Source organism: Corvus cornix, chromosome 14 (genome assembly GCF_000738735.6).
Source record: "Corvus cornix cornix isolate S_Up_H32 chromosome 14, ASM73873v5, whole genome shotgun sequence".
Classification (NCBI taxonomy): Eukaryota; Metazoa; Chordata; class Aves; order Passeriformes; family Corvidae; genus Corvus; species Corvus cornix.
In genome coordinates, this window is record NC_046344.1 from 4,836,276 (window position 1) to 4,864,139 (window position 27,864).

Sequence of the window (27,864 nt, forward strand, 5' to 3'; positions counted from 1 at the left end):
GGAGAACACTGGGAGATGTCACCAGGCAGGTGGCCTTTGCATGTTCCCATCCCTGGTGGAGTCCATAAACCTGGTAAAACATTTACACCCATGACTCTGACAGAGGCTTTATTTTCCTTCATGCCATGAGATTCCCTTGACTGCTCCAAGCCCTTTTAGTGCTTCAGAGAGCAAATTTAATCATCTCAGGGATGAAGACAGAAAAATGTGGGTTCCTTCTTTAAATGGGAATGAAAAAAAAAGAGGGGAGACACATCTGTCAATTATTAGTGAAGGGAGGAAAACTGGTGTCTGTTGAGATTCACAGCCATGAGGGGAAAAGTCACAACAGGGTCTGCACTGGACCCATGGGCAGGATTTGAGAGATTTGAGAGCATGGGTGTGGGTTTCAGCCACTCTCACAGCATTTAAAAAAAATACACAGCAGTTACAAAGACAGAGTTGATTCATTGCTTATCCCCACACCTAGGAAGGGAGGGGCTGAGGTCAGGGCAAGAATAGCACAGGATGGGGGCAGGAGCCCAGTGTCTCCTTTGACTGGCAGGATCAGGCAGAAAGCAGATGGGGAAAATTAGAGGAAGGTAAAGGTTTCAGCTCACTGTGTGATAGCGATGCGGTGGCGGGCCTGTGATCAGAGAACTGCACAAACAGAACTAAAAAGAAACCCACCATACCCTGGGGCAGCACTGAGGCAGGTGAGCCCACACTGAGCTTCATCTTCTCCCAAAGAGGAACGCCTTTGACAGGGCTGAGCTGGTGGGGCACGATCCCTGGTGATTTTTCCACACTTCTTGTACTTGTGCTGGTGATAATGAACCGCTCGTGTTTGCTGCTGCTCCAGTGGCAAATATTCAAAGCAGCAGAGGGGACTCAAGGGGTTAAAACACACTGGGCACAGGAGAACATCTCCCAGGCTGATGTGTCCCCTGGCTGCTCCAGCATCTTCTGCCCCCAGGTACAAGGACGTCCCCACAGCAGCCACCAGCCCAGCCCCATGCCCACTTTAGGAGAAAACACAAATCAATAACCAGGAACAATGGTTTTAAATTGTTTATTTTTAAAACATGAAACCCAAGCTGAATAGAAACCACAGAAATTACATTTAGGTTTTTTTGTTTAGTATTTGCAAACCAAAAAGTTACAGTAAAAAATAGCTACGTTACAATCAATAGAACTACAGAATTAAAAGTAAAGATACAAAAATGGGCTCAATCCTCTTTAATCCTCACAATTTAAAAACATTTTGGGTAAGTGCAGGAACACTTGAAAGAAACTAGCAGGTCCAAAGTTTAAAAAAAAATTATATATATTTATATATTATATATGTATATAAAGTGGTATGATATACAACCATTATGGTTAAGAAGAAAAAAAAAAAAAACAAAACAGAAGTTACAAAAAGGCCAGGTACATGTTCACCATTAGGTTTCTGTGCACAGTGTCCAAGAAAATAAACTTCCCTCTGAATGATGTGAGTAAAACTCATGGGGCCTCCCATTACCAAGGGACCTGAGGCACGCGACGTGACGGCTGGGCAGCTGCACCCAGTGCAGAGGACAATGGAAGAAATGAGGCTTTTCTGGGACTTCAGCAGCCTCCTGGGCAGAGGCCACTGGAGAAGTCTTGGTGTGAGATTAGAGGAGGAACAGGAAGGAAGGAGTTGGGAATTGCATAGTGAGGAGCGATGCGGTATCAAATATGCAGAGCACCTAAGAGCTTCATGCTACAGTTATCCTCTTTAGGAAAGGAGTATTTTGAACTTTCTGGTTGTACATTAATTTATGTTCCACTTTGTTCATGCAGCCACAGGGGCTGGGTGAGCACCCGGCAGCTCCAGGCCACCAGTAACCCATCCCTTCTCTCCCAGCTGGGCAGCACGCTCACCATCATGGCTTGGCAGAGATCCCACACCCCCCTGAAAGCACAGACCACTTGTCAGCCATCTAGGAACTGCTACCAAAACATCCCACGCTTCGGCTGGGCCTCCTGGAATGCCTAGGGAAGCCATCCAGAGCATGCACACGATTTCTGGAAAAGGGGAGTAGGCTGTGATGAAACGAGGTACAAACCAAGCCTTGTCAGGTCTCTGTCTCAAGGCATGGGATTGACTGCTCGGTACCTCCCTGGAGGGCTTTTCCCCTCCCACCCAGAGATGTGCACTGAGTGACACTGGCACACTTGCCGAGCTGGGGAAGACCCTGGCTTCTCCTTGGACCCCAGGTAGGAAGTGCTTCAAAGACAGTTCCTCTCCTGAGCTAAGGGAAACCCATCCACCTCATCTCCTCCCGAATCAGGGGGGGTGGCGAGGATCAACAAACCAAGACACTTCTCTCTTCTTCAAAGGGCTCAGAATGGTAGTTCAGTGGCTGCTGGGAGGAAGAGAAGGGGGCACCAGAAGTGAAGCCTGGGTTTGCTCCCACAGGCACCTAGACCTTGCTCTGATGGGCACCCACCCACTCCTGTCTCACACTCTCTTTTGGGTGCTCCCCTGTAGCACCCAAAGCTCTCATGAGCAATGGCTGAGCAGCTCCCTGAGAAATGGTTTAACTCTCAGAAAGGCCAAACTTTTCATGTAGTTTCAGGGAACTGCTATGGAAATCCTAACTTAGGATCACTTAAAACCCCATGCACTGTGTCCCCCTCAAAGCACTCAAATGAACATCCCTTGCATCTTGGCTGAGATGACTGTACACGGAAAATCAACACCTATCAAATGGAGAAAACTTAAAAAGGACAGGAGGGGAAGGGAGCACTCCATCCTTCACATTTGGATACATGGATGCACGCTAAAAATCTTAGCTTGAACCCTTTTATCAGCACACAAAATGAACTCAGTTTAATAATACATACAGGATACAAACACTACAGTTATAATTCCCAAGACAGCACAAGAAATTCACAGCCAAGTCTTGATTTGATTTCCTTTACAATTACAATGCAGTCTTGAACACTGGACACAAGAGTCCAACATGCTATTTACATTTCACATTGTGGAGATGTTTGTGTGCTTGGAAGAGTTCTCAGTTCTAAAAGAAAGTGTCATTCACACATGATGATGCAGTGGAAATAAACCAAGCCAACCAGACAAGCCAATGACCACATTTGTGCTTCTGAAAAAGTAACATGAAGTGTCTTCACCAATGCAGTCACCTTCAACCGGACAAGCTGCCATCCACTCTGCAGTCAGCGAGGTGTCCAGAGGCCAATCTCAGCTCCCCCGACTTCTGGACCCTTTTTCTAGCAACCAGTAACATGAGAAATGTCCGATAAGGTCAGCTGGGACACACCAAGTGATATGGCCTTGGCATTTTGTCACATTAAAAACAGAGAGAGACGATGGAAGAGAGAGAAGTCTCTACAGCTTTACCTCCTGCAGCTTGAAGAGTTTGGACTCCCTCAACCATGAATGCCATCCAGAACAGATGAGTCTTCGCCAGATAGCACCTGCTGTTCACCCGAGAGGGAGGCACAGAGTCTGGGAGATCTTGGCTTTTCAAAGTCCCCTCCTCAGACAAAATGTGACCATATGGATGAGACTGATTATGTCGCAGCCATAAAAATAGGCAAAGGCCATCTGTTCTTCAGCAGATCCATTCAGACCAGCCTGCAGAAATGCCACACTGTTGCTCAAGGTTCCAGTAAAATAAAAAAGGAAAAAAAAAAGTAGTAATAATAATAATAATAATAAACCAAAAGAAACCCATTTGTCTGTGTTTCCTATCCAGCGCTCTGCACAGCATGCAGCGGGGCAGCAGAGTTCCAGGGTGCTTTACAAAAGTGCAATATCCATGTCAAGTAAAGGAAGTGCTGGCTGGACACAGGTACACCGCTCACACCGCAGTCACGTTGTGCTGGCCTCCAGAGAGCAAAATGTTATCTCCATATTGTTCTTTCCAGTTACATGTTGAAGTCACAGAGCACATATCTCCACAGCTGTGCCTTGCTGCGAGCCCCAAACACTGTCAGAAGTTGTTCTGGCTGTTGGAAGTGGCTATGCCAAACCTTGGAAGGAAGCAGGTCAAGGTGGCTGCTCCGTTAGATGCTGCAAACAAAGGCATCGGCTCACTCCTGTTACTGTGTGGCACAGCCAATGCCCCTGTGGCAATTTAGACCCAGCCCAAAGTGCAGTCACACAGGTTCAAGGTGCATTCTGTGTACAAAGAAGTTGGTACACAGAAGCACTTGTTTTCACAGGGCTCCCCCACACCCTTCAGCCTCCAAAACACTCGCCTTCCACCAGTAGGACTGGGCCACAGATTTCAGGGCAGGTCCCCTAAAATTGATGATGCGAATAGCAATTGGAGCACATCCTTGCAAGGAGGGATGATGGCAGAACAACTCAGTCTTAATAAGGATTATATGGCTCTTGATTCTTCCTTCAAAGTGAGGGAAAGGTTGGGGTTCCCCCCAGAGAGCAGTTGGGGGTGCTTGGGGCCCTGCAAGATCACCACACCCTGCACACCCACATCTCCTGGTAGGCTCTAAGACAGGATGGAAACCCTGGGGCTCATGAGCCACAGTGTCCCTCCATACCACCTGTGACGACGTTTCCCTGCCCTTGTTATTTGATAAAACAGAGGTATGTTTCATGTGAAGCCCATCCAGTGTGTCTGAAAGGGCATACGCAGTCCTGAGCAAGAAAATCCTGCTTCCAGAGATTTATGCTGAAGTGTGAAGTTTTTTCCAAAACCTTCTCTTCCTGGCTATATGGTGATGCCTCCTCCCTGTCTCTCACTCCTTTGAATGGTAACAGCTGGCCTTGCAGTTTAGTAGTGGTTTCTATCTTAAGAGGAGTCGCAAAGCTTGCTCTGCCACAGAGCTGGTACCATTTCCCAGCAGATCCCATGAGCCTGTTTAGCTGCCTGCCAGGAGCAGTTCCCACCTCACTGCAAGAAGGCAACTGACTTGAGTAAAGGCAGATTGGTAATTCTGTGCCCCAAACAGCAAACATGTGGTAAACAGATACCGAGTCTGAACATCACTGAGGTGACAATGAACTGCCTCTGCCACTGGGTCCATTCCAGTTTGAGAGATGTTTCCCACTCAATTTCCTCTGCCAGTTATTTAATATAATGCTCAGTAGCTCTGCTAAGATGCCCCTACTAAGAGGTAAAAAGACAAAAAGGAACATCAGTTACCCTACTGAAAGGGCAAGTACTTGACAGTACCTCCCAAGAGGCAGTCTCCTCTTCCAGCAGGAAGCTGTCAGTGCCCTTTGGAGCACTGCTCTTCAGTGGGAAGTACAGCACCAGTGAAGGATGTTGCCCTCTGCAGGCACCCAGCTGCCCCTTTGCAAGCCTTGTTCTGCCTCACGTCTAGAAAATGCCTTACATGTGCATTAGTATGGTGAGATAGTGGTTAGCAATGTGCCTTCAAAAGCTAAACAAAATTAAACAGAATAAAATATAAACCTGTTCTGACAGTCACAATGTTGTCCAGGGTTTCTGACTCTAGAACACAGAAGATACACTGACAATTCTTGTGAGTGTGTTAGGACTGAGGCTCCAAAAACCTCCTTCAATGCCATTTCAGCAACCCTGTGCTGTAGATTATGATTTATAAAAAAGGGAAAAAAGAAAGTCCAGCAGAGTTCACAGGTCACTCCTGCAGGGAGAACTTGCATTTGCTATAAATCCATTGGTGCTTCCAGTTTCTCTTGCTTTTGCAAACTGACTGTCCCATAAGATCTAGCATCAGAGAGCCAAAACTCTTTAGTGCAAAAATACCTCCCATGAAGTCTTATGAGTCTTTCCCTGGAAAAATTTGGCACCAAGTGAGTGGCTGGCTCCTGTTTGATCTGTGTCGGCCTAGGAAAGGCAGCACCCAGAATGCCATCTGCAAATACCTGGGCTTCCCTGATGGAGCAGAGAGGTCTGGTCCAGAGCAACATACAGGGTAACTGACTGGTGCTGGGCCCCCCTGCTCCTCCTCAAGAATTCACATGATAGATAAAGTGGGAAAGAAAAAGGCATTTTCTTAATGAACCAAAAAAAAAAAAAAGCTAACCAGGGTAGTGAAATGGTTTGCTCTTCTAGAGCAAATTCCAGCAGATATGCAGTGACACCATGAGGCAGGAATTCCCTCCTCCCCCACACAGGGCAGTGGACCAGAGGATTCCCACTGAGACGCTGTGCATTCCCTCATTGCACACCAGTCACAGGCACTGAGTCCTGCTTCTGTGGTGTCTGACAGGCTGCTGGTCCCACTGCAGAAGTGAAGAAGATCTACCACCGTCTTTCACCAAGTCCCTCTTGGAACAGAAGTGGGGAAAAAGGGGGCAGAAGATATTCACCACCTGTTTCTGACAGGCTACTCTGGCCCAGTTTCCTGCCCGGTGCTCTCAGCTGCTTGCCTGCACACGTTTGCTCTCTTTCACATCAGGTACAACAAGGTGAAGGCTTAAATTCAAAAGGAGCTTCCACTCAGTGGGCAGGTACCAGGTTGGAAGGGTGGTCTGGACTGGAGAAACAGAAGGAGCTGCACTGGATTTTGGGCAGAACAGCAGGATTGTTCTACGAGGACAGCACAGGGGCACAGCAGTTGGCACATTGTTTAGTCTGACTGCACGTGTGGGTTTTGTTTTTTGTTTTTTTTTTTTTTGCTTTTGCTTTTTCATTTTAATGCACACTGCCAGCATCTGGACGAGGTTGGTTGGTGGCGAGGTATTTGGCTCTCATGCTGGAGGTGTACTGGAGAAAGAAAAGACAAGACAAAAAAAAAAAACAAAACAAACAAACAAAGTTAAGTCAGAGTGACTAATGTCACAATGGAACCACAGATTTCTACCACTTCTCAGCATAACACGGTGTGTATTTACAGCAAGCATCTCAAGGAGCTGCTGGCTCAGTCTTACAAGGAAAGTTTCACAAGTCACTGCATAGTTCATGCTGAGTAACATCCTGCCAGTCTGCTGCAGGGGTGCTGGCCAGGTCAGTGCAGATGTGCTGGCGATTTATCCAAGCTCTCTAGAGAAGGAAATCCAATAGTCACTAAGTCAAAACATGACATACGTTGCTTGGGAGAAGAGAGGGAAATGGGAATGATGCAGATGTAAAAACCCACCCCACACTTTCATCCCCTCTTAGTCATGTTACTGCATTCAACCATGCCAGAAAAGGAGGTTGAAAAGAAAATGGGTGCTCACTGTATCTTCACATTGTGTTTTATAGCAATGAGGGCATCAGAAGACTGCACATGCCACAGATGGGCAGCTTGAAAGAAAAGTGAGGAATAACAAAACAATTTATGCCCAAGAAAGAACGGACCCTATCAAGCTGCCATCAAACAGGATGATATTAGCAAGTTATCAGGTGGGTGACAGCCCAATGTGGCTTGGGATCCAAGCTGTGCACCAGGCAGCAGCAGATGAGACTCCAGCATGGGGGTGAGAAGAGCAAGTCAGAAAGATGAAGGTTAGTTCGATTTGGAGTGGTGGTGCTGTTCTCTTTTTTTTTATTCTAAGCAAGCTAATCCAAAACAGCTCCCAGAAGCTACTGAGATAACGTCATTGAGCTTTGAATAATGAGCTGAAAAACACAAATAATATCCAGCAGTAAGAACAAAACTTTGCCTCTTTACACCAATGCGTTCAATGTTTTCTGGGTTCTGCTACCACGATATTAACAACCAAGCAATGAGGACAGACATTTCATTCCTCTTTTTATACCCTCTGGAGCTTGAGTAATTCTATAATATCCACAGCTTACTTCCCAAGAGTGCTCTTCAGCACACTGACTTTTTATCACCTCTTAAACTGAACCACATAAAATAGCCAGTTAAGCTGGCAAAGAGACAACTGAAAGGCAGTTCCACACCAGGAGGTATGATTTATCTTGCCCCCGGGAAAGAACATTATGAGGCATCTTTAGGCTCTCAAAAGCTCAGCTGTCCATGGTGGTTTTCAGAGAATTAACAGTTTTTTAACAGTTTTCTTTCAAAGACTGACCTGGGTTGAACCTCTGTACAATGGAAGAGAGAAACTGCTCCTCTGGCAGAGCTGATCCCATCAGCACAAGATGAAGACACCTGTGGCTTATTTGCACACTCAGCTTTTAGTGTCTTCCATAATTGGAAAACTTTTTGCAGAACATGGATCTTAATATAAAACTCTGGCCCAGAAACAGCATCTATATTTAGAAGACAAAGGGTACATCTGTTCTTTCTAAGATGTATTTTTTGTCAGTGAGAAGGCAAAAGATAGAAAATAGCAACCTGAGCTACTTTAAGGACAACAATCTATACAGTTTATTAGAGGTGATTACTGTTTCAGAAATAAAGTTTAGGGCGTTATTAACACGTAGGAGAATAACCCAACAGGCTCAGAGAGGTTTAGAAGCCAAAGAACTTTCTGATAGAGTAAGTAGGGCACATTTCAGGTAGTGCAATGCTGAAATTACCAGCCAACCCTCATGCTAAGAAGAGGGTCTTAGAAGGAAAAATGCATTTGATTGCTCATTTTCCATTTGCATTCTTTACAGTGACATGTGACAGGAGATGAGTATGAACAGAGAACTTTTCCAGGTGCTATAGTTTTGTAAGAAGTATTTAGGGAAAAAAAAAATCTCAGATAATGGAAGGTTATTGTGAATCTTTCTGGACAAGTCATAAAGGTTCAGCACACAACATGCAACATAAATTTTCTTTAAAGCATTAAAATCAAGAAGACCACTTGATGAATTGCATTTCAAAGATGTATAAAATACACCTATCATGGATGGAGAAGTCGAAAATAATTCCCTCCTTCCTCCAAAAAGAAAAGACCCCACAGTTGTTTAAGTGCCACTAAAACAAAGTAACCAGGAACACAAGATCTGGACAGTCAAGCAGAAAGTATTTTACATTCAAACCTACCTGCAAAAACACCACAAGGAACAAACTCAGAGTAGTCAGAGTTAGGGCTGATGTTCTCTCCTTAACTCAGGATTTTTGCACCTTTGTGCCTCTTCCCAGTACAGTCTGAACTGGTTACTCTTTCTGTTAAGGGTATTTTTAATGACCATGATAAGTATGATTGAAACCTGGCAGTAGAGAGCCAACACTTCACTGTGCACCTCTCACCAGCACAGCTCTATCAGCGTGCTCTGGATCTCAGTCACAGCATCACCCTCCATGTACAAGTGCTTTCTCCACATGCTGCAGTCCTTCCTCCAAGTCCTTCTCTGCATCCTCTGCTGGGAAGCAGAGGAAAGATGCTGTGGAACACACAGGTCCCAACATCCGGACAGGCCAGCAGTTGAAGATGTATCAGCAGACACTTGCCACTTTGGATATGAAACCAAACTATATCATTCATAGTTAAAATTAATTGAGTCCTCAGTTGAGTTACAAAAAAAAAAAATCACTAGGTCATTAACTCCTTTAAAAAGTGATTCTAAAGACAAAAAGCTTGAGCACAATTCAGACCAAGGAGGTCTTGGACTCCTCTCTGAGGCCCACAGCTGTCAGGTTCACAGTTGCATTTAGTTTCCTTTAAAGAGGAGCTTTCATAGAAGGTTAAAGAACACGCACAATCCAGTCATTCTTCCAGCACGCTCACTGGAAGTACCCATGTGCCTATACACCCCCATTTACCCTTCCAAAAACAGCACAGAGGACAAGTTTCAACCCATACCTCCACCTCACTGTCAGCTTCCCTAAGAAGGGCACCTGAAAGAGTTCTTGTTACCATTCCTGCTGGTGGCTTGTGCTATTCGACACAGCACCTCTCAGTCACTTACCAGCCAGCTCCGACAAACACAGCTGAGCGCACACAGGTTTATTTTTGTATTTCTCCAAAGAAAATAAAAGTCTCTCCTTCACATTCAGCCTTGTTGAGGGTATAAAACTTTCACAGGTGTGGTTAGCCAGCAGATACTAGTTAGGCACTTGACACACATAGCCTGGGCACAAAGGAATCATTGGTTGCAGACAAAAAAAAAATTAAGGGAACGATCAGTTCGTTTTAGAGGCCATCAATTCTACTGACTGCTGTGAACTCCATGAGTACTTCACAGCTAACTAAGCTATGCTGAAGGATCACTTACGATATGAAACCATGACTGAGTACAAACCATTTACTATTTGTGGTTAAAACCCCATGTGTATTTCTCTCGAGCTACCCTGACTTTGATTTCCTGCCAGAGCTGTTCAGGTAATCCAATAAAGACCAAAGCTTCTGGATTCAAGTTCTGAAAGGTTGATCTCAAACAGCTAGAGCACAGTAAACACACACAAACACAGGGTTTGGTGTTATTATGTATGGGAGGCACAAGATGCAGGGAAACAGCTAATTCCAGCCAGGGGGTTGTGAATTCAAAGGAACTTAAGTTTTTCAAGCCAAAAGAACAGAGCTTCTGTTGGTTTTGTTTGTTTTTAAAGCCTTGGAAAGAATGCAGTCCCTTTTCCATAGCCCTTCAGACAGCCACATTAATCTCGGGTGGGACCATAGATAAACAGAAGACAGTGCAGACTGTCTTGTTTCAAGGTCATGTTTCAACCCAGGGATTTCAAGCCTAGAATGAAGGCCCTAGAATTTCCCCACCCTCACCAATATTTTATTTCATGGAACAGATCCACCTAACATCACTACAATACCACCTGCAGGAACAACAAAGCAGAACACCCACCACAAGCTGAGGCCCAAGAGCAGTCCTAGCAAGACTTAAGACTGGAGAAAGCTGTGAGCCTTTCAAGGGTGCTGGCACCACGCTTCCAGACAAGGTTGTTTGCGTTCATGCACCACGGCAGAGGCATCAAGACACCCGATCCAGAGCCTTCCCAGCAGCCCCAAGGCAGGCAGGCAGACAGCGAGGGGCAGCAGGGATGCAGACCAAGCACCAACAGAACAGAAAGGAATCCAGGGCAAGGCTGACAAAAGTGCCAACAAGAGCAGCAGAGAAGAAGGAACAGCAGCTTTAGGGACACGTATTTCTGGGAAGAGAATGCAAGATGCGCGTCACTGACTGCGTGAGCCAAAAGCAACGGGCTCCCTGCTCCCACTGGAACCAACACCTTCCAGTCCCTGCGTGGCTGTAGCTCCCTTGAAGGAGCACTGTTCTTCACACCACCTGAGTTTTCTGGTAACCCTAATCATACCCTGCATTTGACCAAGCTAATAACCCCCAAAAATGCAGACCACCTCCTCTTTCTGTGGGTGCGTGGCTTCGTGATGAGGGAGGAAACACTGTCTGTCTTGGAGAACACCAGCAACTACAGCCCACAAGGAATTCAGGCAGTGAAATGGTACTAGGAGGGCCCTGCTCACAGAGTCTGTGGGACATGGATGGGATGATTCAGACACACACAGAACAAACAAAACAGTAAAAGGTTTTGAAACAGAATGAAACAGATCTTAGTGATTATATCCGGACCCTTAGGGAAGCTTTTCTTTTAAAATTTGCTCCTTTCTGACCTTAAACATAAGGATAAAAGGAAAAGCTGCACACAGATCTGACAGGCAATACAGTACCTCTTCAGGACTGCTTAAAATTAAAAATCCTACAAATAAGTTAAAAGCTTGTGGCAGGTTGGTATTGATGGTTTTGGGCACATGGTTTTATGACTACTAAGGACAAGCAGAACAGCAGTGGGGTTCAAGAAAAGCCAAAAGCTGAATGAAGACAACCATTCCTGACTGAAGTCCTGCTAAATAGGCTCTCTTTGCTTCTAGAGAATGGCTTCTTGTGATGGGAGAACTTCTATTCTGCTTTTGAAGTGCAAGGTTATTTCTACGTTTGAGCACTTGGTACTTGGTGTTCAAGCTGTTCTCAGGTGTGGACTGTGAGCTGCTGTGAGGTAGCTTTTGCAAGGCATGGGCACCTGCAACCCTCACAATGTGCACCAGAAGCCTCTGGAAGGTTGATACTGCTCCTTGAGTCTGCACCAGAGCCAAAACGGATTTTCATTTTAACCCTTGGCAGGAGGGAATGGGTGGGAGGTGCAGAGGGAAGGAATGTGAAGAAATAAAAGGCACTGGCCTGGGATAAACAGTGCAGGGATGAAGGGAGCGGTTGGGAGTGGAGAAGGGGTTGAGCAAGAAGGACCTTTTTTGCAGTACCTGTTCCATTTGCGGGCGCTGTTACCAGTATGTCCGTGCACTGTCCGAGGGCTTAAGCTGCCAGCTCATATGGCTGCTACTGTCCATGGCAGCCAAATACAACTGTGATGACGCAAGAAAGAGAGAGAAAAAGAGAGTGCAGCCTCAACGTGCATGAAAAACACAGTGCAAGCAAGTGAAACTGTGGTGTGTGTGTCAGCGACAAGGTGGGCTCTACAACCCTAAGGGAATATCCCTGTGGCAAGAAGGAGAAAACAGAAGGAATGAGAGAAGGAAAAACACAAACAAACAAACAAAAAGCCAGGAAAAGTAACGGACAAACAATGCAGCAGGATCATCACTTCTTAGTTTTCACCATCTGTTCACAGAAAGCTAAATGGAATAGGTCAGCTCTGTCTACCCACTGGACATAACCTACTCGGATGGCTATCTCCCTCTCCTCCCTCCCAAAAAGAGGCAGGGATGTGTGCATTGGTACTCCCTTTTCATCTCTCTCCTCCCACAGACAATTTGCTATGAAAAATCACCACTTCTTCTGCCTCAGTAGTCTCAGCCACCTGCTACGGAGAGCTGCAAATACGAAAATCCCAGAAAAGCCTTTCCCTGTTGCCTGCCAATATGAGAATAGACAGTATTTTTCTTTTCTCCACTGCCTACTACGTCCCTCCAGGAAACACATTTATCCTATAGCCTGGTTCCTTGTGTCGTCTGGGGAGAAGCTCCCTTTTCTATGGGTGCAGTGCTGCTCCCTCATCCTCCCCAGCTCCTGCACTTCCCCATAGCCCACACTGATGGCTGCCAGTTCAAGTTACTCTGAAGAAAAAAAAAAAAAAAAAAATCTTGATCTACTCCCAAACTCCAGCCTAAGGTACCAGGACTCAGATTCCCACTCAAGGTATTAACACAAACAGCTACTGAAGAACCAGGGAACTTCTTGCCTCACTACAGCCCCATGGAAGGGAATGTGCTTTTTCTGAAGCAGAAGAGCTGCAGGGCAAGGGGAAGCCAGACACTGAAGAAACATGTGCCCTGGCAGTACCAGAGGGACAGTGCCCTTCTGCCCTGTGGAACACCAGCAGTGCAGCATGTCAGGGCTTCTGCTGAGACCACCTCGCTGCTGAGAGTGGACAACGCGACCAGAGCTCGCAATCAGAACACCAGGGGTCAGGAAACCTCCTTGGGGAGGGTGGAAGAGGTCTGGCCAAGGACAGAGACAAGGATCAACTCTGCACATTTCCACTTCCTCTACAGCAAGATGAACTGGTCCTCTTGAAGTGAAACCATGAATGTGATGCCCTCTTTTCCACCACATTTCCTACACCTTCATCCGCCAACCTCCTCTTCCTCCCCTTCCCATCAATTTGGCCCAGGCACCACAGAGTATTTTCTTTACCTATACCTGAAGACTGGTTGATCATTAGGCATTTTACTACTCATCCTCTGTAATCACAGCACCAAGTCAGTGAGCACTGGGATGGCATGTTCTCCAGGTTCTGCTGTAAATCAGGCTTACAGGATCCAGTGAGGGAGGGCAAGATTAATTTAGTTCTTACCCAGACATGAAGACAAGCCCATGTTTTATCCATTGTACAGAAATGGCTATCAGGCCACTCCAAATACCAAAACCTTCCATGAAAGTTTCTTTTTTTCCTCCATAGGAAATTAAATACAGAAATAGATTTCAAAGAAAGCAAAACAGTTGTGAAAGAAAGATTTAAAAAAAAAAATCTCAACAAAAAAATAATACAGGTTTCATCCTACCATCTCTTTAGGGCGGATTAAGGAGAGAGGTTCAGCAATAACTCTGAATTTACTGTTTGAACAAGTTTCTTTTTAAACTTGAGGAACCAATGCCACAGATAGCAAGTACACTGCATGCAAGTGAATCATCCTGCTGAAGTCACCCATCAAGATACTCATGCACTTCAGTGGTGGCAGGACTGGGCCCATAGGATTATCAGCGTTAATTGATTGAGTTTTAGTCTTTTCGTGTGCAATGTCCAAAGCAGCATAGCAGGGTTTTATTCTCCATGGCAGGTGAGACATAGCTTGTCTGTTCAAGCTGCTGCCCTTTATGGGCCAGATCCTGTGTTTGGCTGCACAGTCAGCTCCCTTGGGAGTACACAGGAGTGGCAAATGTGTATTCCCCAAAGTTGCTGAAGCAGAGAAGAGCAGTAAAGAGAGACTTACTGAGGGAGGTGGGGACTCCCGGCCAATGAGCGGGGTATTCTCGCAACGGGGGTTCTGGAAATTTGCATTCTGGCTCCTAGGAAAGGAAGACACACATGGTAACGGGGCACGTGCCATGCTTCTCTGGGGATAGTCTCTGATGGGGACACAGGACAGAGCATCCTCACCCCCAGAACTACTGTATTGGGTCAGTCTCCTTCAAAGCTTTTCTTACAGGCCAGGTGGATCCCCCTTTTTCAGACAAGGGCATAAAACTACCATCATTTTCCTCAGATTGAGCACTATTTTTACATTCTTACTCAGACAGGCCCACAATGAATCACATCAAGTGATTTAAAAATAGGTCCTTGTGAAAATCCGCCTCCCTGCAGCATCAGAACTGCCAAGTGGCAGAAATGGAGATAAAATGAGGACAATGTCTAAGGGGATAAACAAAATGATGTGGCAGCCCAAAAAAAGATGGACCCTGATGATAGTCCAAATGTAATCAGGGTTAGGCACTTCTGGAGAAAGCTCTGAAGATCCCACCTGGACTAGGTAGCTCCAAACTGCAACAGATGTCAGAGCTGACTGCAAATACTGTAGAAAGAGAGAGCCCACAGATTTTGTCTTGGCTCTCAGTCTCTGGGGAGGCTTCTGGCAAGACTGCTCCATCTGAAGAATTAAGTCTTCTGGTGATCAGAATCATTGTGTAATAAGAAGCCCAGACACTACTTTCCTACTTCTTTTCTTTAGATAGTTTCCTGAGTCCTGGAGCACAAAGCTGTTCACATTTTGGAGCATGCTGTCTAACAAAACTCTTTCTAGTGCAGCACTTTCAAGCTATTCCCTTCTCCCATTAGATGCCAATCAGAAAACAAAATCCTTCATCGCTTTTCACCACTTGGTCAGAAGTGCCAACCTTGCAGCACTTGAGCCAACAGAAATGAGAATGAAGCAGTGTGGAGAAGCTTCTTGTGGGGATACTCACATGTACTCCGTGACGGGAGCATTGCTGACTGTGTGTGCTGCTGCTGGAATGCTGGTCTCACTGCCATAACTACTCCCACAGCTATAGAGGCTGGGCATGTGCACTCTGTACAGATTATCGTGTGTCTGTCTACTCCCTTGAGCAGCTGATTCTTCTTCCCCATCATCATCTGAGCTTCTGCAAGAAGGAGAAAAAGTTCCTCCTAGAACCCTACAATTACCCCACATGTGGGGTTTGCAGGAAACCATGGTAGTCCTAGGACCCTCCCAGTCATCTTCCACACCTCCACGTTCATACCCGTTTGGGATGCCTCAGGGTGGCAGTGTGAAACACAGCCTACATCACAGTGACTCAGACCTCCCACAGATCCCATCTGGAGGTGCACACTGCGTGATCCCCTCCAGCCCCCCTGCAGGCTTCTCTCAGGGCTTGGCAGACAGCACCGGTCTGCAAGTGCCCAGTTGTACAACCAAAGGATGGATACACATCCCAAAATATACAGCACTAAAAAAACCCCAACAAACAATAAAGAGAGGCAACGGGGAGGTAGCGCCACAAACCCCACAGAACTGCAGTCTGTGTCCTTCCATTTCTTGTAGACATGTGCAAAGAGCTCTTAAGGATAAGTCTTCTGTAGACCCCTCTGAACTCTCATTCTGTTTGCAAAGGGTCTGCTTCAGCTTCTAGGAAAATCACAGATGTCTTTACAGAGACTAAACTGCAAAATTTGTGTCTAAAGGCTTCATCCTCTCAAAACTGCCAGGATTTTAAACCAACGGAGAGCAGAACTGTTTGGCAGCTGGTTCTTTCTGTCTCCCCATAGTATTCTCTTGCCCCTCCTATATAATACACACTGCTATTTCATCTCCCTAATTAGGGGGTGGAGCACCAAGGTCTGAAACATATTTAATCTGTGCTTGACAAAGCTAGTGAAGGTTCTACACAGCATGGACACCACTAGAACCTCCCAAACATCACCTGCAGCTTCTGCACCACATGGTGGCACTGAAGATCGGGGAATTGCAGCCTGCATAGTCTCTTACAGGCAATAAAGTACAACATCCTCCACTTCCCAGAGGGAGGCTGGGGGAGAGATGGCCCTCCAGGGAATGCAAGAGGGAACCCTTCAGTTCACAGCAGCAGCCTGAGCCTGCTGGGGTTGGCAGGGCAGGCAGCAGCCCACAGGGAGGGCAGCACAAGACGTGCCACTGGGTAAACCTTTCTCCTTCCAGCAGGCAGACTGCTGTGCTCTTCGTGGTAAGGTCTCTGCAGCTGCCTGTGGAAGAGGTGAGGAACCAGCCATTTTCTCAAGGGCTATTCTGACACTTCCCAAGGCCACTTTTCTGTGGGCACTGCACGCTGGGCCAGCTCTGGCTTCCTGCTATTGTTCAGGGCATTCTATTTTACCACAAAAATCAGGACCACAGAAGAGATTTCGCTGCAGTCTATTGCTCTTCTGCAAGAGCAGAAAACTCAATGCCATTTTAACAGCTGCATGTGGTGCAGCAGCCAGCCAGTGAAGAGAAGGTTTGCTAAAGACTTACTGATCAATCTGGTTATCATCATCAACACCAGTTCCAATTTGCAAGTCTCTCACCTGCTCATGCTATTGACAAGACAGTTCCTGCCTTCAATTATCTATGCAAAGTAGTCACCTCAGCATGAGCAAAGCTAAAAAGGCAAGTGTAAACTGCTCCTTATTCCAATTCTCTTCCCCATAGTAAAAAAATGCCTCCAAAGCAACATAAGAGAATAAGAATTTTAGAGAGAGCAAAAGTTCAAGCATTACCTCTATGTTAGAGCTATAATCATTCAGCTGACTTGACTCACAGTCCTACAGTGTGCTGAATACTCTGCACACAGAATATTCCAGTGCAATAAGGTTCAGATGTTAGTATTAACCACAGCCAGAGCAAAACACAACAATTTTTTTTTCCTGTTAGACCTGTGCTTATAAAGCCTCATCCCTCACACTCCTGGGATCATGTGGGAATGAGCTCCATATGCTCATGGGCACAAATCCAGCCAGTCTTCACTGGGAAAGAGCTCTACAGTGCTACAGGATCTAAACCCTCTCTGTACCTCTTTTGCTGCCAAGTGTGTGGGACGCTGCAGACAATGGAACTGAACATGAGGGCTGTGACAAAGGAGAAGAGAACCAGGTAGATGAGGCCTTCCACTCCATCATAGCAGAAGCCTGTCAGAGCCTGGATGTAATCCTGCAGAGAGAAAGGAGCGGAGTTTCCTGATCAGTGCAGAGTTAACATTGAGCTGTAGCTCAAAAGCCCTTCTCCAGACTACACTCTCTGAAACAACTCAGAGACATCGCACTCCCTTTTCTAGAGCATATTTCTATTGTAATTTCAGGGACTCAAGTATTTTTCATAAATGATCTAACCCTTGTTTCCCCTCACAAAAACCAGCTTGGATTTAGACACAGAAATATTTTCAACTGCCCACAATCAGACTTTAAGAGGAACAAAAATAAACAGCCAAGGCAAACTTATCCATCCAGCTGAAGATATGATATTTTTCATTAAGTCTCTCAGCTGCCTCACAATGTTCCATGCCCAAGAACAGAAGCATGAACTGTCTGTGTCTCTGCCTTTAGAGAGGCAGTGGCACTGCACTGCATGGAAAAGGAAACAAGTTATTTGCTATACACAAAAAACCCCAAACCTGAAGGCCTCTATGGCTGCAGCCTGTAGATGTATGAAGGCATGTTACCTAGTTTTCTGTGTTGATCTTTAAACTGAAAGCTAACTTCATCCAAATTCTCATTCCCCTTTCTGCTGGAATCGATCAGTAAAAAGCTGTTGTGCACTCTTCTGGCACACCAGAGATTTGGAACTCCAAACTAATACAGGCTCTACACCCCCTTTGTTCTTTCTTAGCTCAAGCCCAGTTACCAAGAACTCACCAAATGCAGACTCCGACAGTCCACTAAAGCTGTCAGCTGCTGCAAGTTGATCTCTGTTGAATTCAAAACCTCCTGGATCCGAGTAAGATACTCCTGCAAGCAACAAGCTAGTGATTACTGCAAGGGAATGCTTAGCAGGAGCTGATGCTGGGTTCTGTACAAGGTTGAGGGGAGCCACAAAGAAAAGGGAGAGCAAACTTGAGGAGAGTTACCTTGGAGGTGGGGTGCTCTCTGCTCGCTGACTTCATGAGTTCCGACACATCATCCTGCATTTCTACCAGAGCCTTGTGACTTCCTGACAGCTTCTGCTCAACACAAAACATGCAATGTTTCAGCAGTTCAGGCCACACAGACCAACAGATCTCCTGGGAAAAGACTGAAATCCTATTTCCCAAATATTGAAGCATCATCTGTATGAATCATACAAGTTCAAGATGTCCCAACTGACATGAGTGCAGCTGCAACAGGGTTAAGTTTGACTTTTACCAAACTGGAAGAAGTACAGACAGAGAGAAGAGGAGAAGGGAAGAACCAAAAGGAAAAAAAACCTAAAAACACAAACCCACAAACAAAGAACAAAATACATACACAAAAAATGTACACACAGCTGGGGCTGGCTCTAGGACAGAAGGGAAGGAGAAAGAAAAGACACAAAGCATTCAAGTTCTCACCACAGAACACAGCTGGATTTTTTTACTAAATCAGATGGATGAGAAAGACATAATGTTAACAGTAGAAGTTGTTTGTATTAGGGTGCAGCCTTCACATCCCTTTAAAGCAGCAAGAGAATTTCACATGCAATAGCATGTCAGGGAGTACATGGAGCAACCAGAAATGCAACAGATGGCAGAGATGCATCAAACCACAGCCTGAAGTGTTCTTACCCCACCCTTTAAAACAGAGGAAGACAAGGTTTAAAAAGAATCCTAAATATAAATGGTGAAGCAGCTGGTGTCTGCCAGATGGTGGGTGGTGTGGGCCCGTTCTGGCCTCTGATGCATACGACAAAGTTTGGAATGGGCCCAGGTGCTGCTCTTCTGCCCCCACACAAGAGAATAATGACTCACATTTATACTTCAGGATAAATCCCTTGGATGTTCAAAGGTTTGTAAGAGGCATCTGTGAAAAACACTCCTTCACCCACAGAAGTGGCTGCATTTTGGGAGTGGAGTGTCACCACTGTTTAACCCAAAAGAACCTTCAAGAAGAGATTCAAAGCAGGAACTACACAGTTTTCCAGCCTGGCATTAATTGTGGTGCTGTCTCCACATTGCTGCTCTTAGACAAGTGCCTTGTAAACAGAGGTACCACAAACAAAGCCATGGCTCTCACCACCTTACACACAGGCCCATCTAAGGCGGCATCCTGGACCTGAAGCTGTGCAGGTAGTGATAAAGTTAGAAAAAACTCCTCACTCAATCACAGTGCCACTTCCTGCAGAGCTGGGAAGTAGCTGCCAAAGCTTTACCAGCAGCCAGAGCGCTCCCTAGAGCAAACACCCTGTAACTGGCTGCTTGCTGGCACCAAGAGCCCTTAACCTACACCCTGCAGGATGAGGAGACCCAGGGGTGGAAGGAGGTAGGGTGCTTACACTCACCTGCTGGAAAGGGTTGGGGTATCCAGCACTACAGGTCATGTAATAGCGGAGAGTCTCTGGGAAGACACAAGAGAAGAAAGTCAGGCCAGATACGTCGTTCCAGCTTTGCAGTATTTTTGTATTGTTTCTAAACCAGTGATAGGCAACGGGTCTGGCTCCACTTAAAGTCAGATGGAACGCAGAAAAAGTTTTATTCAGAAGTTGGCACTACCCACCACATAAACCTAAGACAAGACATCAGTCTAGGACAAATCCAACTACAGTACACTGAAGACACTCATAAACTTCCAGGTAAGTCTGTTACTGTGTTCTGCTAACAGCATCATTTGTTTCCAGGCTTGAAGACGCAGCTGTGTTCCTCTTCGTTCAGATGTGTGTGAAACCAGCCTGGTGCCCTCATGAGCCCTCTACAATACTACATCAACTGCCAGCACACACAAATTACAAATACCAGGCTTACCCCTGCCATCCTCAATAATGTTATCAAGGAAGGGAGCTCTGAAAGACTTGATCATCCAAATACCTTTAGATTATTCCTCAAACATTTACAGTTCCTCTTCAGATGAATAGGAGCATGCCAGCTCAGCAAAATCAAGGGTGACGTTGGTGTGGTAAAGACTACAAAAGCCCTAAAACACACAAACCCTCTGCATTCCCCCTCCACCAGCACCTTTTCTCCATTCTTTTTAATCTTCTCTCTGTGACTTTCAGTAATGCATATTCCAGGCTGCACAGCTATTCTGCTGAGTCCCAGTTCAGAAATCAGTAAAAGGCACAAGCAGAAGCAAGCAGAGCTGTGGAGGAAGCAGACCTGCCTGTATCCTGACTCTGCCATACTTCCCATAAATATTGAATGCACCTTTCGGCAAGGCAGCATGCTGGAGACCAAGTGCTACAACACAGCCTGTCAGCCCCTGTGTGCTGCCAATGCAACCTGACAGCTGTTATTTATAATTCATTAGCCTACTCTGGGGCAGCTCCTGCCAGCTGCTCCATCTCCCTCCCACCGACTCTTTCTCTGGGACGACTTACATCTCCCCAGCCAAGCCTCTAAACAGCAATTAGCAAATTCTGGGCAGACAGGAGGGCAGCAAGAACTGCTTTGTGCCTCACTTTGGGCAGACCACAGAAGTGACTGTCCACAACTGCTGAGCCAAGGAAAGGGCTGCTCCTCCCTGGCTCATAAATCACACACAATGGCTGTGTGAAAAAGGATTAAAACACACCTGCACTGAGACAACAGCACAGCACCACACACAGTGACCCAGAGGAGCTCTGATCTTGTCACCTATTTATTTTAAACCAACAAACCACTAAAGGTTTCTCTTAAGCTCCCACAGTGGTATCAAGTTTACATCGCCTTTGTAAGTGCAATAAGCATGACATACTGCTAATGCAGAGCTCTAGAAACGTTTCTTGAGGGCCTTCTAGATTGTCCCTGGCGGGCAGATTGGAGATGAGAGTTCCTGATATCATAGTTCGCAGCTTGTAAGCCCAGGATAAAGATTGCTGGTTACAAGTGAAGCAAAAAGCAGTACAGTGAAATAAGTGCTTGCCTTGCTTCACCCTGGAAGGCAGGATCAACAAGGAATCACTGTGGTAGCACTGGCTTTGCTGCTGACAAGTGCGACACTCCACATAAAACACGCTTCCCAAAAAGGCACAGCCATCAGGAGCAGCTCTCCCCTGCACTGAGCCCGAGCTGTGGTGCTTTAAATCTGTGGCTACAACAGGCAATGAAGCTGCCTTAAGGTGATGCTGTACTGCAAAGCCTGGAAATTAAGAGGACCGTGCCCCCTGCCTCCATGCCATCAGGAAAAGAGGAAAGACTCTTCACCTGTTTTAAACCTGGTGGAGGCTATCCTGTACATCACCAAGTCTCATATTTCTGACCAGAAAACAGCTACACTAATCCATCACTTGCACTCTGCTAACAGCTCCAGGCGATTTCTTTCTATAATTATCTTTCTGATGCATTTTCCTCTCAAGGAAAATTCCTAAAGGTTGATCTGATTTTTGAAGCTGGCCTTTAGGCAATCTAGTTCATAGCAGAAGGGTTAGGTGGGGTCACATCTGCAGCTGCCCATGCCTGCTGTTGCTAGCAGCACTCCTCCTGACTCACTCCTGGTGCACAGGCATTGTGGGAGCAGAAGGCAAGGAAGGGAACTACCAGAAATGCTTTATTTTTGCAAAGTCTGTTTTTCCTAGAAAGGAAAGTAGAGCTTCCTACTAAAGACAGCTTCAGCTGCTAGAACTACTTACTGCTTCTGCAACCATGGAGACTTACTACTCACTTCAAAGCCCAGCCAAAATGCAAAAATGGCATTATGCACCTGCCAAAAGGCAGTGAGAAGGTCTGTAGAGAGAAATCAGAAGAAAAGATCCTAGTTCCAAAGAAAATCCTCACACCTAGAACAGCTTTTCCCAGCTCTTCTTCATCCCTAATTGAGTGCTCTCTTAGCAGTGCTCATTTTACCTACACACCCAGATGAGGCTGTCTCTGTGGGTTCAATCATCAGAGAAAGCACCTGTGGTGTCAAAGGAAGGCAGCTGTTTTGGCTGGAGTTTCTTGCCCAGGTAATGTGTTCCTCACCAGAAGTTTTGTTTCCCTAAGGCACCAGTCTGACAGCAAAGGGAGGTATCTGCAGAACATTTAATTTCTCTGATACATCCTACTCTTGTATTGGTGAAAGCAAAGAGCTTGTAGCTGTCCCATCTGCCCTCCACTCAAAGCTTTCTGCTAATCAGGAGTCCAACAAAACCAGGCAGGAAAACAGCTTCTCAGTGCCAACATCAGCTCAGCAGGATTCTCAAGAGAACTTCTTTGGACAAACTCTTTCCTGCAGTGTACTCTGAGCTCAGGTAATAACTGTGCAGACACCAATGCCCCACCTGAGGTTTTGTTCTGACCTTACTTCTAGAGAGGAAACAGAGGCAGTGATGGTGTCAGTGCTTTGGCTGATTCAGCTCTGGACTTCCAAGATGAGATTGCATCAATGGGGGGCCAATTAGGAGGCTGGGCATGACAAGAACCCTCCCTGCTCATATCTCAGCAGCCAAGCCTCAGCATCCAGCCTGACCAGCTCGGCTGGACTGGAGCTAAAAGGCTCCATTATCCATCCCCCGAGGTTTACAGCTCCCTCGGATGAAGAGAGTGGCTGTTCCCCATGCAGATTTCTGGTAAGAGAATCTGGAGGAAGGTCTTCCTGTTGTTTAGACAGATTGTGCCTTTTTATTTAATTTTATGCAACAAGTCATCTGATAATAACATAATATCAGTGAAAAAGAATGGGACTAGAAGATGGCCTCCTGCTTGGAAAATAAACATCTTGGCTGCACCAAGTCTTTTTACTAGCAGCAGGAGCTGATTATACAGCCACTGTTCAACTCCATTGGCTTTATCTCAATTAATGAATACAGGATGAGTTAGGCACATACATCAGCCTCTTCTGCAAAATTATTTAAGTATTTCCTTCTCCAGGAAACCTGCATTAAAGTTCTTTGCCTCCCTTTTCTCCCCCCATCATTTTTTTACTGCAGCACAAATTTAGCTGCAAAACAAGAACATCTCTCTAGCTAAAAACATGACAGTAATAATGCACTTAATCAGATTATTCTCAGCTCCATTAATTCCACTTAGATTTGAAAACAGCAATTAATACATAAACAGGAATATTAACATACTAGTTGCCGAGTATTCAACTCAGTTATTTTTCTGTGAAAACTACAACTGCCACCAGCAAAAAAATATTGCAAATATCGATGGCTCAGTCCCAGTCAGAATGTCAGAGCATAGAGAATCTTACAATACATTGTATGTAATAACAACAGCTAAAAATAGTGATTAAAGAGAAAAATTGACCCAGCACTACCAAACTTCTTAGGATTACTCATTGCTTTTCATATACTTAAAATTAAATGGCAGCACCCATCCCAGCAGGCCAGACCTCAGCACTGGCCAGAAGCAGATACCTCAGCAAGACTCAGCCCAACTTCAGCTGAAGTGATTCCCACAGCAAACATGATTCCTACACCTGTGACAGTCTTCTTCCATGATCTACCTGAACCCCTCCAGCCACTCACACACTCTTTTAGTGTGTCTACACTGCTGGTAATGTTAGAGAACACCATCCAAGGAGCAGAGACAGCAAAGCAGAGAGTATAAAGCACTGGAACCAGGGGCTTTCAAACAGGGTCTCTTCCTCTGAGAGGACAGCATCGATGCTGACTGTCCCTGTCTCCTGGAGCTCATCGCTCTCTCCTTGTACATATGGCTCAGCCGATCACAAAGCAGCTGCTACAATTTGCAGCCGAGGGATACTAACACTTATTCCAGACTTTTAAACAGGTTTTATTTGGATTAAAGTGTAATTGCCACACTGCAGTCCTCATGTCATCATTTTTCTTCCTGCTCAGATGCACAGGAAGATCTCGAGACTGGGGACCAAGAGCTATTTCCATAACTTCCTGATCATAAACTATGACACAGCAGTGAAAACCCACATGGGAAGACAGAAGATTCAATCATCTCCCAAGCAGCTGCCTAGTGCAATGGCAGGCTCAGAAGCTGGACAGATTTCCTTCTGGAGAAAGGAAAAGGTGCTCACCAATGCTCCTGGCAGCAGGAGCTGACACACTCAGAGCCCATGGAGGGGTCACTCTCCTGACCCAGGCCTGTGGCAGCACCTGCTCTTCCTCCTCTTCACATTTCCCTTAGACCCAATCACTTGTTTGTGGAGCTCTAACAACTGTTAGATGGTGGTGCTGCAGGAGCAGAGCCTGTTTTCCCCTGGGGGAGCCACCTGTCCCTGCCGGGGAATGTGGGAGGAGGGATGGAATGTCAGCCCTGCACTCCCTGTTAGCCTCCAAATGAATGATACTGATCAATGGAAAACCACAGGAGTCCAGCAGGCAAGGACAACTGAAATGGAGAAGTAGCACAAAGGGGCCTTTCTTCAGCTTCCCAGGGTCAATCTAATTGTTATCAAACATGCTCCAGAGCTAAGCTGGGTTAACAATTTATCACAGCACACAGCTGGCATTAGCATCAGGTATTTCCCCTCAGCCTCACTGACCCACTTGTTTCCTTGAACAACCAGGAAACCAGCTTGGCACCTGAAGCCACATCTTTGTCACCTTCACAGCCAAGAGAGGTTTTTCATCTTATGCTAAACACTCATTCTCTTCCCTCACTACATTTCTTTGTTGCAAAGAGCACTGCCTGGCTCTATCATCTTCTTCCCAGGAAATCAATAAAAAAGGCATTCCAAAAATAAGATGTAGGGTTGCAATATCAATCTGTACGTATTCTTTTATACTACATTCTGTCTCCAGACATAAATGTTTTTTACTGTTTCCAATCCCTGCATCCTCAGCCATAGCTACATACGTAATTTCCTGCCAGTTGCACACAGAGAGAGCATTTGGCTAAGCACAGACCTTCTGCACACACAGCAAAAGTTCTCTGGTTCCACCAAATAAGAACCAGAAAAAACACAAGTTACTCCTTTCACAAATCAGCGTCATTGCCTATTTGTGTTTTACCATACACAGAACTACATAAAGGAACTATCGGGGGAGAGAAGGCAGGAAAAAAAAGTTAACTTTGGTAACTAAGCAGCAAACTCAGTCCTAAAAATACTTCTCCTTTTCAGCACTTATTGTATCTCTGCTGGCAGACACCCAATCACCTTTTTGTTAAGCCATGGCTCTGAATGCCATCTTTGCCCCAGTGAAGTTCAAACTGGAGGCACCCCTCACCTCACCAACCACTTCAGTCTAAATTAGGAGCAACAAACCCCAAATATATCAGTGCTTCAGCTGGATGCCACTGTGATACAGGCACATGCTTTAAGTGGAACAGGACACACAAAGCAGTCAAAATACTGCATTTATAATGGAAAGGGAAATTCATACTTCTTTGCAGCAGTTTCCATTCACTTACCCTTCAAAGAGGCTACTATTTATAGCCACCATTAAGAGAAAAAAATTATATATAAACTATTGATAACAGATATAAAAATAAGTATTCTAGATTGAGGAATACAGACCCAAAAGCAAGTTTTAAAAATGACAACTCAAACAGCACACTGCTACTGCCATGGTTCTGTCACTTAGAGAGGAAAACATGATCCAAGAGTGCTACATTTAAAGCAAAATAATCCAGGGACTTCTGTTATTCCATCTTATCAGTTATTTCCACCCAAGGGTCAAGGCAGGAGAAAGGTTCTGAAGGTGGTTCTGATGCATACATGTACACTTTTGACCAGAATGCTGTTTTTCCAGAGCTCCACACATTTTGTTTCCCACTGTACGCCAGCTCCTCTGTTTCAAACACAGCCTGAAATTCTCAGTCACTGCCATGCTCCTGTGTGACAGCTGGAGCTGCAGAACCCTGTGCCAAAGCCAGTCCCAGCACTTACCAGCACTGAGCACTGCATTCTCTTCAACCACTTTGGAGACATAAGCATCAGGGTTGATACAGAAGTCACTGGAGCCCTGGATAGATGGAAGACAAAAGGAGTATCAAAGCACACCAGCATCAGAGCAGTTGAGCCAGGTTAAGCTCAGGGAACCTTCTATTCTAGGGGTGTTTCAGATGCTGAAGTCTCTCATCACCATCCCCACCAGCGATGCTTTACACAACCACAGCAGTGCTGGAGTACAAGCTACTGCACCCCACCATGGAGAAGGAGCAGCTCATGTACTTTTCCTAGATGGAAATTATTAGGACAGTTACTTAGAGCAGAATATGCTATAAAACAGGCGCAGCATAACATTAATCTGGTGTCTGCTAAACCTGCAGCAAAGGGTGAATGGGATTTGGATGTGAGCCACTTACCACAGCGACAGCCAGCTCCAGGCCCAGGGATCCCCAGCTGACAATCAGGGCAAACACCCCAAGCAAGCACACCCTGTGGGAGACAGACAGATGGCAGATGTAGCAGCTCTGATTTCAAGCAGTTCCTTTCACAAGATGTATTATTTGGAGTCCAAAGCAACTACTAAACCCAAAAAATTATTAACCACTGACTGTATCCTCAGATAAACTATCCTATTTTACATGTCATGGACAGCAGCAACCAGAGAAGTTCATGTCCAGCTGTTGGTAGCCCTGGAGCTACAGGGGAAGGGAGAAGTAGGGAAGCAAAGTATTATCCTGCTTCTAGCAGAGAAACCAAAGGCACAAAGACACAGAGGTGGCTGTAGGGGAGGCAGATTGGCAGGAGGTTGACTGCAGTCCCATCACTTTCACTGTTTCCATTCTGGGCTTCATTTTCCAGGTCCAAAGATACCCAAAGAAAAATATGCTAAATAAAAAAAAAAACCCACAAAACCATACTGATCCAAAATTGGAGAAATCTCTCCTGTGTCTACAATATATGAGGTTGTTGGATGTAAGCACAACACAGCTACAGATGGTGGAAGGGAACACAGCCCCTGTTAGGACACCTTGGTTCCAAGCTGGTGCACCCAAAGAGCTCCTAAGCATCCCACATAGCTCCAGGAGAGAGACAGTCACCTGCAGGCAAACAGCTTGGAACCACAGTTCAGGTGCCTACCACTGCCACACGAGTCCATCTCCACACAGATTTAAAACTCTGTTCTGACAGCTGGACCTCATTACTGACAGAAATAGTGGGATGTGTCTGCTGTCAAGCAGACACAAGGCAGAGGGATGACAGAGCAGTGGCCTCAGTGACACTCAGGTGCAGACACTCATGGAAAAGGCTTTTACACTTCCCAACCAGCACATTAGCTTTTCGCCCTTGCTGTCAGTATGAGTGGTAGAGATATTTAGGCTATAGTGCTCCTCAACTCCCTCAGGTACAGGGCTGCAGACTAATAAGCAGTTTCATTTTATCTGTTTCTATCTTCAAAGTAAAGAGACACTGGCTTGCTCTCTTAGGGATGCTTTTTCCCTCAGGCTTTGAAACATAAGTAGATCCCTTCCCACCCACACCCTGAACAATACAAAAACCTGTTCATAACCAAGACATTTTTTATTCAAATCTGGTACAAGCATCTCTGTGAGGAAGGGACAGATCTTTTTTCTGCTACATTTGTCTCACTGAATACTAGAGTTTTAAAAAAATAAACCTATGGGTCTCCACTAAAAAAAAACAAAAACCTATCTCTCAGTTTACCAACTT

The 27,864-nt window shown here is 45.7% G+C and overlaps 1 protein-coding gene across 3 annotated transcripts in view; it reads right to left on the bottom strand.

Annotated features, from left to right (window-relative positions):
- Positions 1 to 1,037: 1,037 nt before the first annotated feature.
- The window catches only part of TTYH3 (tweety family member 3), a 74,290-nt gene continuing 47,463 nt past the window's right edge, over positions 1,038 to 27,864 (bottom strand). The window contains exons 6-15 of one of the 3 annotated variants that reach the window (XM_039560040.1): positions 26,553 to 26,625; positions 26,134 to 26,209; positions 19,712 to 19,767; positions 18,327 to 18,419; positions 18,115 to 18,207; positions 17,277 to 17,413; positions 15,195 to 15,371; positions 14,225 to 14,300; positions 12,035 to 12,136; positions 1,038 to 6,689 (exon numbers count right to left, since the gene is read on the bottom strand). In XM_039560040.1, coding sequence (XP_039415974.1) covers positions 12,056 to 12,136; positions 14,225 to 14,300; positions 15,195 to 15,371; positions 17,277 to 17,413; positions 18,115 to 18,207; positions 18,327 to 18,419; positions 19,712 to 19,767; positions 26,134 to 26,209; positions 26,553 to 26,625 — 862 coding nt within the window. In that variant the 3' untranslated portion in view covers positions 1,038 to 6,689; positions 12,035 to 12,055. The remainder of the gene's footprint in view (positions 6,690 to 12,034; positions 12,137 to 14,224; positions 14,301 to 15,194; positions 15,372 to 17,276; positions 17,414 to 18,114; positions 18,208 to 18,326; positions 18,420 to 19,711; positions 19,768 to 26,133; positions 26,210 to 26,552; positions 26,626 to 27,864) is intronic. The other 2 variants (XM_039560041.1, XM_039560042.1) reach the window with 2 other exon arrangements.